At 40.5% G+C, this 12,724-nt stretch overlaps 1 protein-coding gene across 4 annotated transcripts in view; it reads right to left on the reverse strand.

The window, feature by feature from the left end:
- Scai (suppressor of cancer cell invasion) overlaps positions 1–12,724 on the reverse strand; it is a 110,915-nt gene that overhangs the window by 1,325 nt on the left and 96,866 nt on the right. For 2 of the 4 annotated variants that reach the window (XM_021149060.2, XM_021149052.2), the window contains 3 exons: positions 7,125–7,197; positions 3,967–4,140; positions 3,670–3,770 (listed from right to left, as the gene is read on the reverse strand). In XM_021149060.2, the coding sequence (XP_021004719.1) occupies positions 3,670–3,770; positions 3,967–4,140; positions 7,125–7,197 (348 nt within the window). Of the gene's footprint in view, positions 1–3,669; positions 3,771–3,966; positions 4,141–6,285; positions 6,504–7,124; positions 7,198–12,724 lie in introns of those variants that run through there. The other 2 variants (XR_003835591.1, XM_029472852.1) reach the window with 2 other exon arrangements.

The raw sequence follows: 12,724 nt of genomic DNA on the forward strand, positions 1-12,724 counted from the left end.
CCACCCACAAGGGGCCTTTCCCCCTTGATCACTAATTGAGAAAATGCCTTACAGTTGGATCTCATGGAGGCACTTCCTCACCTGAAGCTCCTTTCTCTGTGATAACCGCAGCCTGTGTCAAGTTGACACATAAAACCAGCCAGTACAACAAGGAGTAGGAATAGAGGCAGGGCAGCCATGTCTGAGTTTCCTAATAATTACCTCTGAAGAGACTGAAAATAAAAAGATCTTGTGTTTCCATACAAGTTGAAAATTTAAAGTTACTGACCAAGCTGAAGCCTAGTGGTAAGTCAGCAATAAAAAAAAAAAAAAAAGTTTAATTGGGAAGGGCCACGTTGCATGGTCCCATTTATTTATTTTTTTTACAAAGATTTTTTATTTTATTTATGTGAGTACACTGTCCCTGTCTGTCTTCAGCCACACCAGAAGAGTGCATCAGATCCCATTACAGACGGCTGTGAGCCACCATGTGGTTGCTGGGCATTGAACTCAGGACCTCTGGAAGAGCAATTGGTGCTCTTAACCACTGAGTCATCTCTCCAGCCCACATAAAAGACACTTTTTACTAAAGTCTTTTCTGTATGTGAGGAACATAACAAAAATTCAAAGCCAAAACTGAAAATCTGCAAAGACTCACACAAGGTCTTCTACTTTGTATTGAAGCAGAGTTTCATTGATAGCTACATTACAGCTGTCCAGGGGATCAGCAACAACAGAACAATGGACTACTACTCAGAAACAAAATAAACTGAGTAGAGCTGGAGGGACAGCTCAGTGGTTTAGAACACTTGTTGCTTTTGTAGGGGATCTGGGCTTGGTTCCCAAAACCATCCCAAACTCCAGTTCTAGGAGATCTGATGATATCTTCTTTCTTCTATGGGCACCAGACATTCATGTGGTACACATATACGCACGCAAGCAAAACACTTATACACACACACACATAAAAATAATGACAAACAAGCTAGTGATATATGAAACAAAAAAATGCACTAATCTTAGTAACAGCTTTATACAATACTCTATCCAATGTGATTCAGGTTCATGATACAGCAGTGTAAAAACTATCATCTGAGTAGCTCTGTGATGCAGTGGTCCCCAGACTCCCCAGAAGGGTAGAGAGGAAAACATTCTGGAATGATGCTGTTGTATGGTGTAGTAGAAGTTTGCATCCACAATAATACTATGTATACAGTGGTATACTTCAGCTTTTTGCGTTTCACTGTAAGCATACATTGTGGGGCATACCTATAATCCTGGCACCAGGAGGCTGAGGCAGGTGGATAAGAAGTTCAAGGCCAGCTTGGACTACATGGTGAGACTATATCAATTATACAAAGCCAAGCTAGAAACAAGATGCAGGTATGTGGCAGAATACTTTGAAACTACAAGTTGTAGAAAGCTTTAAACCAAAACAACCCCCCCCTCAAAAAAAAAACCTCCCTAATGTTCTGTAGTGAAGCAAAAAAAATTAAAACCCAAAAACCCTGAATACCAACTTGGCCAGGACTCAGTTCAGTGCATTCTCTCAAATCTTATTAGAAAACTTACTGCAGTAAATATAGTATAACATGAAGACCTGCATCTGGACAATGTGGAGAGAACAGGATTGTGGTGCATTCCATCCTAAACAGATGTCTTCATTAATCCACCCCCAGGTGCTGGGATGACCTTTCTTCACATCGTATGAAGGTGTGTAACTGTATTTTCAGTTGTTAATTCTTGGCAGAGAGTTACATGCTGGCAGGATTTTGGTAACGTCATATCTATGGCCCATCACCCAGTTTTCCATATGTAAATGCTTGTCTTTCCTCACATGCCCAAAAGATGAACCCTCATTGCCTAAAGGCAACCCTAAGAGAAGGATCTGGCAATGTCTTGCTGCTGAGTGGTACATACCTTTAATCCCAGCACTTGGGAGGTGGAGGCAGGCGGATTTCTGAGTTTGAGGTCAGCCTGGTCTACAGAGTGAGTTCCAGGACAGCCAGGGTTACACAGAGAAACCCTGTCTCCAGCCCCCCCCCCCCAAAAAAAAAAGTTAGAAGCTAGCTGAGAGTCTGCCCCAGCTAAATGATAAATGCTTTAAGCTATCTAGGAAGCCTCATGCTTAATTAAATAGAGACCTGGTCCAAGAAAGCACTATAATACCCAGAGCTCAGGGATCTATGCAGACAAAGAGGTGAAAAGCTGGAGAGATGGCTCAGCAGTTAAGAGCACTGACTGCTCTGTTCTTTTGAGAGTCCCTGAGTTCAATTCCCAGTAACCACATGGTGGCTCACAACCATCTGTAATGGGATCCAGTGCCCTCTTCTGGTGTGTCTGAAGACAGCTACAGTGTACTCATATATGTAAAATAAATAAATCTTAAAAAAAAAAAAAAGAGGTGAAAAGACTTTCTAGACACACAGGTGTGATATACACATGAGCTCACAGAGACTGATAGATGCAGAAGGACTAGCACAGGTACGAACCAGATAAAATCCCAACCCCAATCAAGAACCTCTTTGTAATTGTCACCTTCTGGGAAAAGGAAAATGAGTTTTCTACAATGATGTATTACTATGTTTATCTATCATACTCCAGGACACGTCCCATGGCCAAGAGTAGCCGGCCAATATAAAACATGTATTTTGTGTGCATTTTGTTTTGTTTATTATTACTATTCTTTGTCTTACTGATCTTTTTATTCATTGTTAGTTTTTTTAAACAAAGTCTCACCATGTAGCCTTGGCTGGCCTGGAGCTCACTATGTAGACTAGGTAGGCCTCAAACTCATAGAGATCCTCCTGATTGCCTCTTGAGTGCTGAGGTTAAAGGTGTACACCAACTATTACTGTATCATTTATACAATAATAAACATCTGGAAGCAATCCAAATATCTATTATTGGCAGAATGGTAAGTAACTGAGTCAATACTAAAGAATGCAAACTGTAATCAACATGGCTCATTGTAGCAACATGCCATTCATACATGTACATACATATACATGTACTTGGGCATATATGTATTTTATTTTTTAGTAGTGCTGCTGATTGAACTCAGGACACTGTGTGTGTGTGATGTGGGCATTTTACCACTGGGCTATATCTCTAGCCCTTAGAATACCACTGACAGAAATAAAGCAATATAAATCCAGTCATATGCTAGACAGAAATGAAAATATACAAGGTTTTAATAAAAGGCAAATGGTTACACCACTTAGAGGATCAGTTGCATTTGAGGGGAGATTTGGCAGGACCCACAGCAGTATCCCCAAGTAAAGACAGTGTCTTATATATCCCAGCCTACCCTCGAACTCAGTAGGTAGCCAAGGGTGACCTTGAACTTGGACCTCTACCTCTGAAGTACTGGGAATTAAGCAGCTCATAAAACTGTTCCTAATGGGAACATGTGCCACAGTATTGTTAATCTTTTTCTATCTATTAGTTTCAGCTTTTCGAGATAACTTTTTACTGTGACTTCCAGGCTGACCTTGAACTTCTGAGTTCTGGTATTACAAGCATGCACCACCATGCCTATAATACTACTCATCTTAATGCTACACATGTTTACTTTTAAATACTATTCTGTATCTATTTAAACTTTATTTAACATAAGTAAAATATAATAAAAAACACTCAATAACAAATTAAAATGGTGAACTTGGTTTTTAATGGTTCTCTGCCTACCCGAAAGGCCTTGTGCATCCTCATGGTGGCTGAACAGAAGACAAACCTTGTGAGAAGCAATCGAAGAAATTCATCTCCAAAAAACTGGAGGAAGGCCTGATCTGCAGAGAGGAAGCAACAGGGAAAGGAGGTGACATGAAAATGACACTTCAATAGGAAACTAAGTTAAGGAAAGGCTTCATGACTTTCATATCTGGGATAAGTACCTTTAGAACAACCTATACAATACATAGCAGGAAAGCGTTTACGCCACTACAGTAAGCTTTGGTTAAGTGTTCAGGTAGATTAGCAGGGTACCTATTGAACGTGAATGGGTCAGTAGCTGGGCAATATCACGGTTGATTTTTCGAAGATATTCTTGACACTTTTCCCACAGGCCTCTACGCATGCTTGACAATCCAGACACAAATAGGAAGGCCATTAGAGGATTGTTCAAAAAGAGCGTGAAGAGGCTACCTCGCTGAGACTGATCTGTAATAACAAACATGTTACATACAGACAAGAGTTTTACAAAGGGTTAGCAAACACATGAGGAATATTTTAATATACTGATAATATGTAAAATTAAAGCTGTATCAGTAAATCACAATTCAAGAAGCTTCTTCCTGAAGCTATGAAAACACATCCTAGGCATATTTCCATCTAAATAAAATAAAAATACAGTCTCCTTCATTATGAATGATAAACACATTCCTTATTATCTGAACAACAACTAGCCAACTTCATCTGAATGTGGCAAGTGTTGACCATGAAGCATCCATGATGTAAGTATTTGATGAGCATCTGATTTGCATACTTTCATGATTTGTTGTCTTCTCTGTAACCCAGGCAGGCCCTTTTTGAGATAGGGTCTTATGGAGCCTAGGCTGGCCTTGAACTCATGAAGTAGCTAAGGACAACACTGAACTCCTGATCCTCCTGTCTTTTTTACCTCCCAAGTGTGGGATGATATCACTTCTGGCTTTCTGGCTGGCTCTTCAATGCCAACATTTTCTTTCTTTGGCCCTACATACTACAATCTCACCAACTCTTAGGATATTAGTTGCTACTCATGCTCACAGATGTCTAATTTTCAAAGACTACAGCTGAATTCTCTAGTTCCGGCTCTGTACTGTCCTGTGACCCACTGTACACAAGGGCTGACTGCTCCAAACTAAGACTATGAATGCATCCCAGACTTCAATGTCTTAGTAAAAAAAGGCATACTGTTAATAATACTTGTAGCTCTGTAACTTATCCTACTTTTCTACTGAACAGCGCTAGGCTATTTTCAACTTCATTGAGTTCAACATATGCTTCCCCTACAGTTCTTTAATGCAGGTTCTCATTAAGACTCAGGATTTCTACCAATACCTGAGCTACAGACTCCTGTCTTCTTGCTCTCTGTCTCCCAGCAAATCGTGCAGCATCTGAGGGCTCAACATTTAGCCCACTGTTGGGCTCCCAACCCCACCATCTGCTACTTCTCTCAGTGTCCCTCTAATTCATTCTCTCAGCATGCTCTTTCACCCTCCTCTGTTGACCATCTTTCACTCAAACCTCTCCAGTCATATCACCAATCTTGAAAGGGTTTTTATCATTCAGTCACACAGTCCTTTCAGCCAGAGCCACTGCTTTAACTTCTCTAAGCGTTTTATGGGCTCTCATAGCTCAGGGCTATGACAAGTATAATTTCTTGGCTGGAACATTCCTGTTCAGTCATTCCTCATCTCCATCTACCATCCCTCCCCTTGCTGTACTCCTCTGTGTTAGTAACAGTTCCTTGTTTGTTCTCCCATGCTTCCTCCTGTTAGGTCATCTCTGCCTTCTACTAAGCATTGGTTCTACAAGAAACAACTGTATTACCAGATGCAATGCTGTTTCTCAGTGCCTAGTACAATGCCTGATACTGAATGAATAAAGTATGGTTTCACTAAGGATAGACTACAGACATAAAAAATGTAGGAACCTTATCAAATACATCTACTACTTTGTGGCCAGAGTATCCAAGCCCTTTTGTAGATGTCAACAGCAACAATGTTATTGAATAAATTCTAAATTTTTCAATACAAGAATATTCAATCTGGTAGATGTATTTTACTTAAAAACATTTGTAGTCTAAATTTTATAGTATAAAGATAGGATGTTAGGCAAAAAACCCCATTAAGGACGTGAATTATTAACAGCATATACTGAGTGCTTTCTAGATACATAGCACTGTGCTACAGGGTTAAGTACTATTATTATTTGATAGATGAAGTAACTGAGGCACAAAATGGCTTAATAAAATTCCAAAGTCACATAGTTACAAGAGGCTAGGTTGGGACTCAAATTCAGTTGGCATCCGTAAGTCTGTGTTTTCTTCCTCTGTGCAATGAATTCTCTAATTGAATTTTGGTATTAACACTTGACTATGTAGTTTTAAGTAAAACTACATTAGAACAGGATGATGACAGCACTCTCTAGTAGTGGGAAGAGGTTATGTTCCTCCAGAAACTGTAAGAAACAGGATGCAAAATCCTCAAAGCAGGAGAATTTTACCGTTGTTTGAAGGTAAGTTCTATCCCTTAGGATTTGGTTTGGTTATGTGAACTTAGAACTGCTACAAGATTTTCCCTGTTAAATAGCAGAACTTACCTTAAAACAACGGTGTAAGTCTCCAGCTTCTCTCAGGCATTCAAGTGCTGACCATCACTTCCTGTGTCAAACTATGTCAGCAGACAGGACTTCGGGCTGGGAAGTAGCAGTGAAATGCCATTTCCCACAGAGAGACATCGGCACTATTCACAGTCAGGGAGACAGTGAAACAGTTCAAGTACTGCTAAGACAGTGTGAAGTTTCACTTAACATTTGACCTAGGAAATGACTGGGAGTTAGAATTAGATCTTATGTGTAACCTATTGAGGACAAAATACTAAGGGTAAAAAGGCTTCCCTTTGTAGCCACTGGCAAAATGGCCCAAACAAACTTGTCCTTCTGGTGAATTCTGAAGAAATTTGTATTTTAAAAGTATAAGATAAAAATTCACAGAAAGCAAAACAAAACAAGAAAAGAAAAAAAAGCCTTTGAAGTTGTGCCAATTCAAGTATCCTAACTTTTACACATAGCCTGAGAAGTTTCCTAGGCCAGGAGTTCTACGGTCTTCAAAGATGCCTAAGGTATGTAATCAAAGATGTAGAAAAATCATGCTATATGGGTATGACAAGAAAAATCAGAACCAATTTTTAAATCTATAAAAACCAGGAAGTCTTCTACAGCAAAGGATCAAACTACTTCCTTTTCAGATCTGAATTCTCTCAAGGCCTAATCATACATCGCACATTAGGGAAGCCTTGCCCGCAAGGATTCCAGGTTTATTTCAGATTAATGCTTGCTACAAGTTTCACACATCTATGTTTAATTATGATGGGAGGTCATAACAAATACAGTCTGTATTCATTAAAGACCTATTGGTGTAACAGGCACCAAGAACTTACCTTGCAAAGCTTTTGGATATGCCGTGGGAGAAAGAAGGCAGACGAGTGGCTGTCCAAATAAATTTGTAAAATTCTGCAATATATAAGAATTTAAGACTTTTATTAAAGATTTGACAAATTGTAGTTACCTAATAATTTTTCAGTATACATCACAAGTGTACAGATTGGGCTTTTTAAGTTATAAACAGATGTGGGAACAGCAGCAGTTGCAGACATATGGTTCATGTCTCAATACCAACATGCTAAAAAGGATTGTCACCAAAACAATGATGTTCGCTACATAGACTATTGGTCTTTAAAATTATAGTGAATATGTTATTGTAGCTTTGCAGGTACAGGTCATCTGGGTCTCTAGAAACAGTGTTCCCATGGGGTACACTGGGGCAAATTTTCAAGAAGGTCTAGCTTTCTGCCTCAAAGGTATTTCCCTTTCTGAGACTCATGGCAACACCTCACACAGGATAATACCGAAGTGCTTATTACAGCAAGAACTAAGGGAACAGTCAGACTGCAAGTGGACTCTGCATAATTTAGGATATCATTTCTCTTAAGGTAGACCAATTATAATAATACAATTTAAATAAATTATTTGGTGAAGCAACACAAATAATTCCTAGGATGAAACTGAATAAACCACAGAGTTAAAAATTCTAAAGGGGCCGGGCGTGGTGGCGCACGCCTTTAATCCCAGCACTTGGGAGGCAGAGGCAGGCGGATTTCTGAGTTCGAGGCCAGCCTGGTCTACAAAGTGAGTTCCAGGACAGCCAGGGCTATACAGAGAAACCCTGTCTTGAAAAACCAAAAAAAAAAAAAAAAAAATTCTAAAGGGTAAAACCAAAGAAAAACAAATGGAAAGGCACACTATGTTCTTACTGATAAACCCACCCTAAAATGTCATGTCAATAATGCATTACAATTTCAACTAATCTCAATAAAGAGCTACTGGTGTTTTCCTCACAATAGAAAAATGTGCCTGGTGTGTTGGCAAACGCCTTTAATTTCAGCACTTGGGAGGTGAAAGCAGGTAGATCTCTGTGAGTTCAAGGTCAGCCCGGTCTACAATGTAAGATCCAGGATAGCCAGCTACACAGAGAAACCCTGTCATGAAAAAACAAAACAAAACAAAACAAAAGAAAAAAAAAAGAGAGAAAGAAAAAGCTGAAGTTCACATGGTAAAATTAGTTAGGAAAGTAAAAAAAGATTCAGTAGATATTGAAGCATGCTTTAAAACTTCAGAGATTGAAATGTGTGGCACTGGTACAAGAGTGAGCAGAAAACAAATGGAGCAGAATGAAAAGTCCAGAAAAGGATCTGAAAACACATAAGACTTCTGTATGTATAACAGTGATTTTTACACATCTAGAAAAAAAAAACATGCTGTTTCCATTCCTTTTGTACTACATATTTGGATGAATATTAAAGCAATGAAAAAATCTAAATGAAAAAAGGCAAGCAATAAAGGTGGTGGCCCAAAACATGGCAAGTTATTTTTGTGGCCTGAAAGCTCTTTCTATTACTATTGCTAAGATTAATAAAGTCAGTTATATAAAAATAAAAAAAACCTAGCACAATACTCTAAGCCATGCACAGTGGAAATTCTGGCAACCCTGGCCCTTGGGAGGTGGAGACAGGAGGCCAAGAGCTGGGGCCAGCCTGTGCTCCATAAGACTATGTCTCCAAACAAATGAACAAATGAAAGAAATAATCAGTCTGGTGGTTCCTCAGAAAATTGGAAATAGATCTACTTGAAGACCCAGCTATACCACTCTTGGGAATATATCCATAAGATGCCCCACCATGCTACAGGAACAGCCTTATTTGTGATAGCCAGAAGCTGGAAACAACCTAGATGTTCCACGACAGAAGAATGGATACAGAAAATGTGGTTCATTTACACAATGGAATACTCCTCGGCTATTAAGAACAAGGACATCCTGACTTGTGCAGGCAAATGGATGGAACTAGAAAATATCCTGAGTGAGGTAACTCAGACCCAAAGGACATGCATAGTATGCACTCACTAATAAGTGGTTATTAGCCAAAAAAAAAAAAAAAGTACAGAATACTAGATATAGTCCACAGAACTCAAAAAGCTCAACAAGTTGAAGTGCCAAGTGAGGATGCCTCAGTCCCACTTGGGAGAGAAGAAAGCAACCACAAGTGGGAGGTTGGGAATGGTGGGAGCAGAACCTGATCTGGTATTGGGTGAGGGAAAAAAACTGAAGGCCTGAGGGCCAGCAGAAAGAATGTGAACAGGCAACCTAAGAAAATAGGAGGTTGGGGGAACCCCCAGAGTACACCAGAGACCTGGGAGGTGGGAGACGCCCAGGACTCATAGGGAGGGATATTAGATGAAATGCCCGATAGTAGGAAGAGGGAACTTATAGAGCCCACCTCCAGCAGGAAGACAGGACATCAAGTGAGGGATGGGGTTGCCATCCTACAGTCACAACTCTGACCCATAATTATTCCTGTCTGAAAGAATTACAGGGTTGGAAATAGAGAGGAGCCTGAAGGAAAGAAGGTCCAGTGACATGCCTAAAGTAGGATCCAGTTCAAGGGGAGGTCCCAAGGCCTGACACTATTACTGAGGCTATGGAGTGCTCACAAAAAGGGAACTAGCATGACTGCACTCCGGAAGACCCAGCAAGCAGCTGAAAGAATCAGATGCAGATATTTGCACCCAACCAATGGACAGAAGCAGCTGACCCCTGTTGAAATAGGGAAGGCTGAAAGAAGCTGAGGAGAAGGGCGATCCTGTGGGAAGACCAGCAGTCTCAATTAATCTGGCCCCCCGAGATTTCTCAAAACACTGAACCACCAAACAGCATACATCAGCTGATATGAGGCCCCCAACACACATACAGTAGAGGACTTACAGGTCTGTGTTCATTCAGAGATGATGCACCTAATCAAAGAGACTGGAGGCCCCAGGGAGTTTAGAGGTCAGGTGGGGTTGGGGGTGGGGAGGAGGTGTGGGATGTGGAGCAGTCGGAGGGTAGATGGGGGACGTGGGGAATGGAATATGGAATGTAAAAAATAAAAATAAAATAATATTAAAAAATAAAAATAAAGAAGGAAATAAAAAAGAAAGAAAGAAAGAAAGGAAGGAAGGAAGGATCCACCTCCAAGGTTGCCTATCACATATGTGGTCCTGGTCTCCATTCCCAACTCTCAAGAAATCGATCACAACATGGGTCCTAGTCTGTGTTGCTCTTGACTTGATCTGGATAGTGCTAAAGGAGATAGCACTGTCATTCACTTTCTGCCTGCTAATCAAACTTTGTCTACTTACACATAAACACACACACACACACACACACACATGAAAACATACTGTGTAGTATTACAATAGGCCTGAGGGCCAGTTTATAAAGTTAGCTTTGGCTGGCTTCTGGAAGCTACAAGTGGGAAGAGTCACATGACTGGGCTTACTCTGTCTGGTTAGAGCAAATAAGACACTTTAAGGGGAACCCCGATATTCAATGTTCCCTCTGGAAGCCTGGCAGAAGATACTCTAGTAATCCGTTCTCAATAAAAGCCCTAACTTTAGTTCTATAGTAAGCCAGTGTTTAAATTTTTGTGACTGGGTTTCATAAAATCCAGGTTAGTCTGCTTTGGATCGTCCAGCCTCTATGTCCCAAGTACTGAGCATACAAGTAGAGCCTCATGAATGGTGGGCAAACACTCTAACAACTGACCTGCATCCAGAACCTGCAATAAGCATCTCTAAAAGAAAGCACTTACTCCACATAGGTGCAATTCGTAGCTGGAAATGAAGTGCATCCTTTGTGACTAGCACCTTGGAAGTTTAGAACTGGTTTTCTCCAGGCTCCCCTACATTCCTTATCCACTGCTGACTTTGCAATTATCATCTTACTGGACTAATTCCTCACAATTAATCCTTCAAATTATGTGCATTTGAAGATTATTGTAGGGTCCTCTGACAGACAATGCTGGGTTGTATATATTCACTTAGATACAGGGTCTGGTGATGCTGCTTAGACTGGATTTGAATTTATAGGATCAAGTGATCCTCCCACCTCAATCTCCTAAATATTTGAAACTATAGGCACAGGTGACCATGTCTGACATATCAGATTATATTTAAATTTTAGGACTTAGTTGGTAAAATACTTGCCAAATAAGTGTAAGTACCTGAGTTCAATGTCTAACAAACGTGGAAAAAGCAAACACAGTAACGTGCTTATAATGCCATCATTGGGAAGACAACTGAACTTGGGGCTCATGGGCCAACTAACCTAGAAGGTTAGGCAAATTCTAGGTCCTAGTGAAAGACTCTATCTAAAATAACAAGGTATAGCTGGCAAAATGGCTCAGCAGGTAAAGGTGCTTACAGCCATCTCTGACAACGTGTTTGATCCTCAGAAACCAAATGACAGAAGGAAAGAACTGACTTTGAGTTTGTCCCGAACTTCATAATGCACAACCCACTCCCCAATTTGTGTATGTTGTAAACAAAAACATTTAAGGAGATAGAGAAATAGCTCAGCAGTTAAGAGCACCCCCTACTCTTTGAGAGGTCCCAAGAAGTTTGGTTCCAGCCCTGATGTCAGGCAGCTGACAAGTGTCTGTAACTCTATATCCTTCTTCTAGTCTCTGTGGACAACCTTACATATATTCATTCATTCATATTCTCTTTCTCCCTCCCTCCATCTCCCCCCCCCCGCCCCCATACACACATAGTCACTTTTAAAAACCTCTAAGTTGGGCTGGAAAGATGGCTTAGTGGTTAAGAGCACTGACTTCTCTTCCAGAGGTCCTAGAGTTTAATTCCTAGCAACCACATGGTGGCTCACAGCCATCTGTAATGGGGATCCAATACCCTCTTCTGGTGTGTCTGAAGACAGCTACAGTGTACTCATATAAATAAAATAAATCTTAAAAACCAAAAAACCCTCTAAGTTAAAAAACTGAATCAAACTGCCTGGTGATCCATGCCTATTACTTGAGACTGGAGGATCTCAAGTTCAAGACCAAACTAAGCTATGAAACAGAATAACAGGGTCCATTTTCAGTAAATACTCATTGAGGAGATGGAGCAGATACTGTCTCAGGTGCTAGATAGCAAACAAAACAGAAAAACCCTGTCTCCCTGAAGATGCCATGTGGACAGGGATGCAAGTGGCAGGCACAGACCTTGTTTACAGGACCCCAGTAAACAAGATGAGTAAGATATATAAAACCTTCAAAGGTAACAGGGAGTCCAGATACAGAGCACGAAATTCAAACAATTACATTAATAGCACAGGCTTTATTTCATTATTAATTTCTCACCAAATGTAATGGTCTAATTTTTTTTTTTTTTTTTTTTTTCCGAGACAGGGTTTCTCCGTATAGCCCTGGCTATCCTGGAACTCACTCTGTAGACCAGGCTGGCAAGGAACTCAGAAATATGCCTGCCTCTGCCTTTCAAGTGCTGGGATCAAAGGTGTGTGCCACCACCGCCCGGCTTATTTTTGTTTTTAAGATGATATACTTGGGGGCTGGTGAGATGGCTCAGTGGGTAAGAGCACCCGACTGCTCTTCCGAAGGTCCAGAGTTCAAATCCCAGCAACCACATGGTGGCTCACAACCAT

This window comes from Mus caroli, chromosome 2 (genome assembly GCF_900094665.2).
Source record: "Mus caroli chromosome 2, CAROLI_EIJ_v1.1, whole genome shotgun sequence".
Classification (NCBI taxonomy): Eukaryota; Metazoa; Chordata; class Mammalia; order Rodentia; family Muridae; genus Mus; species Mus caroli.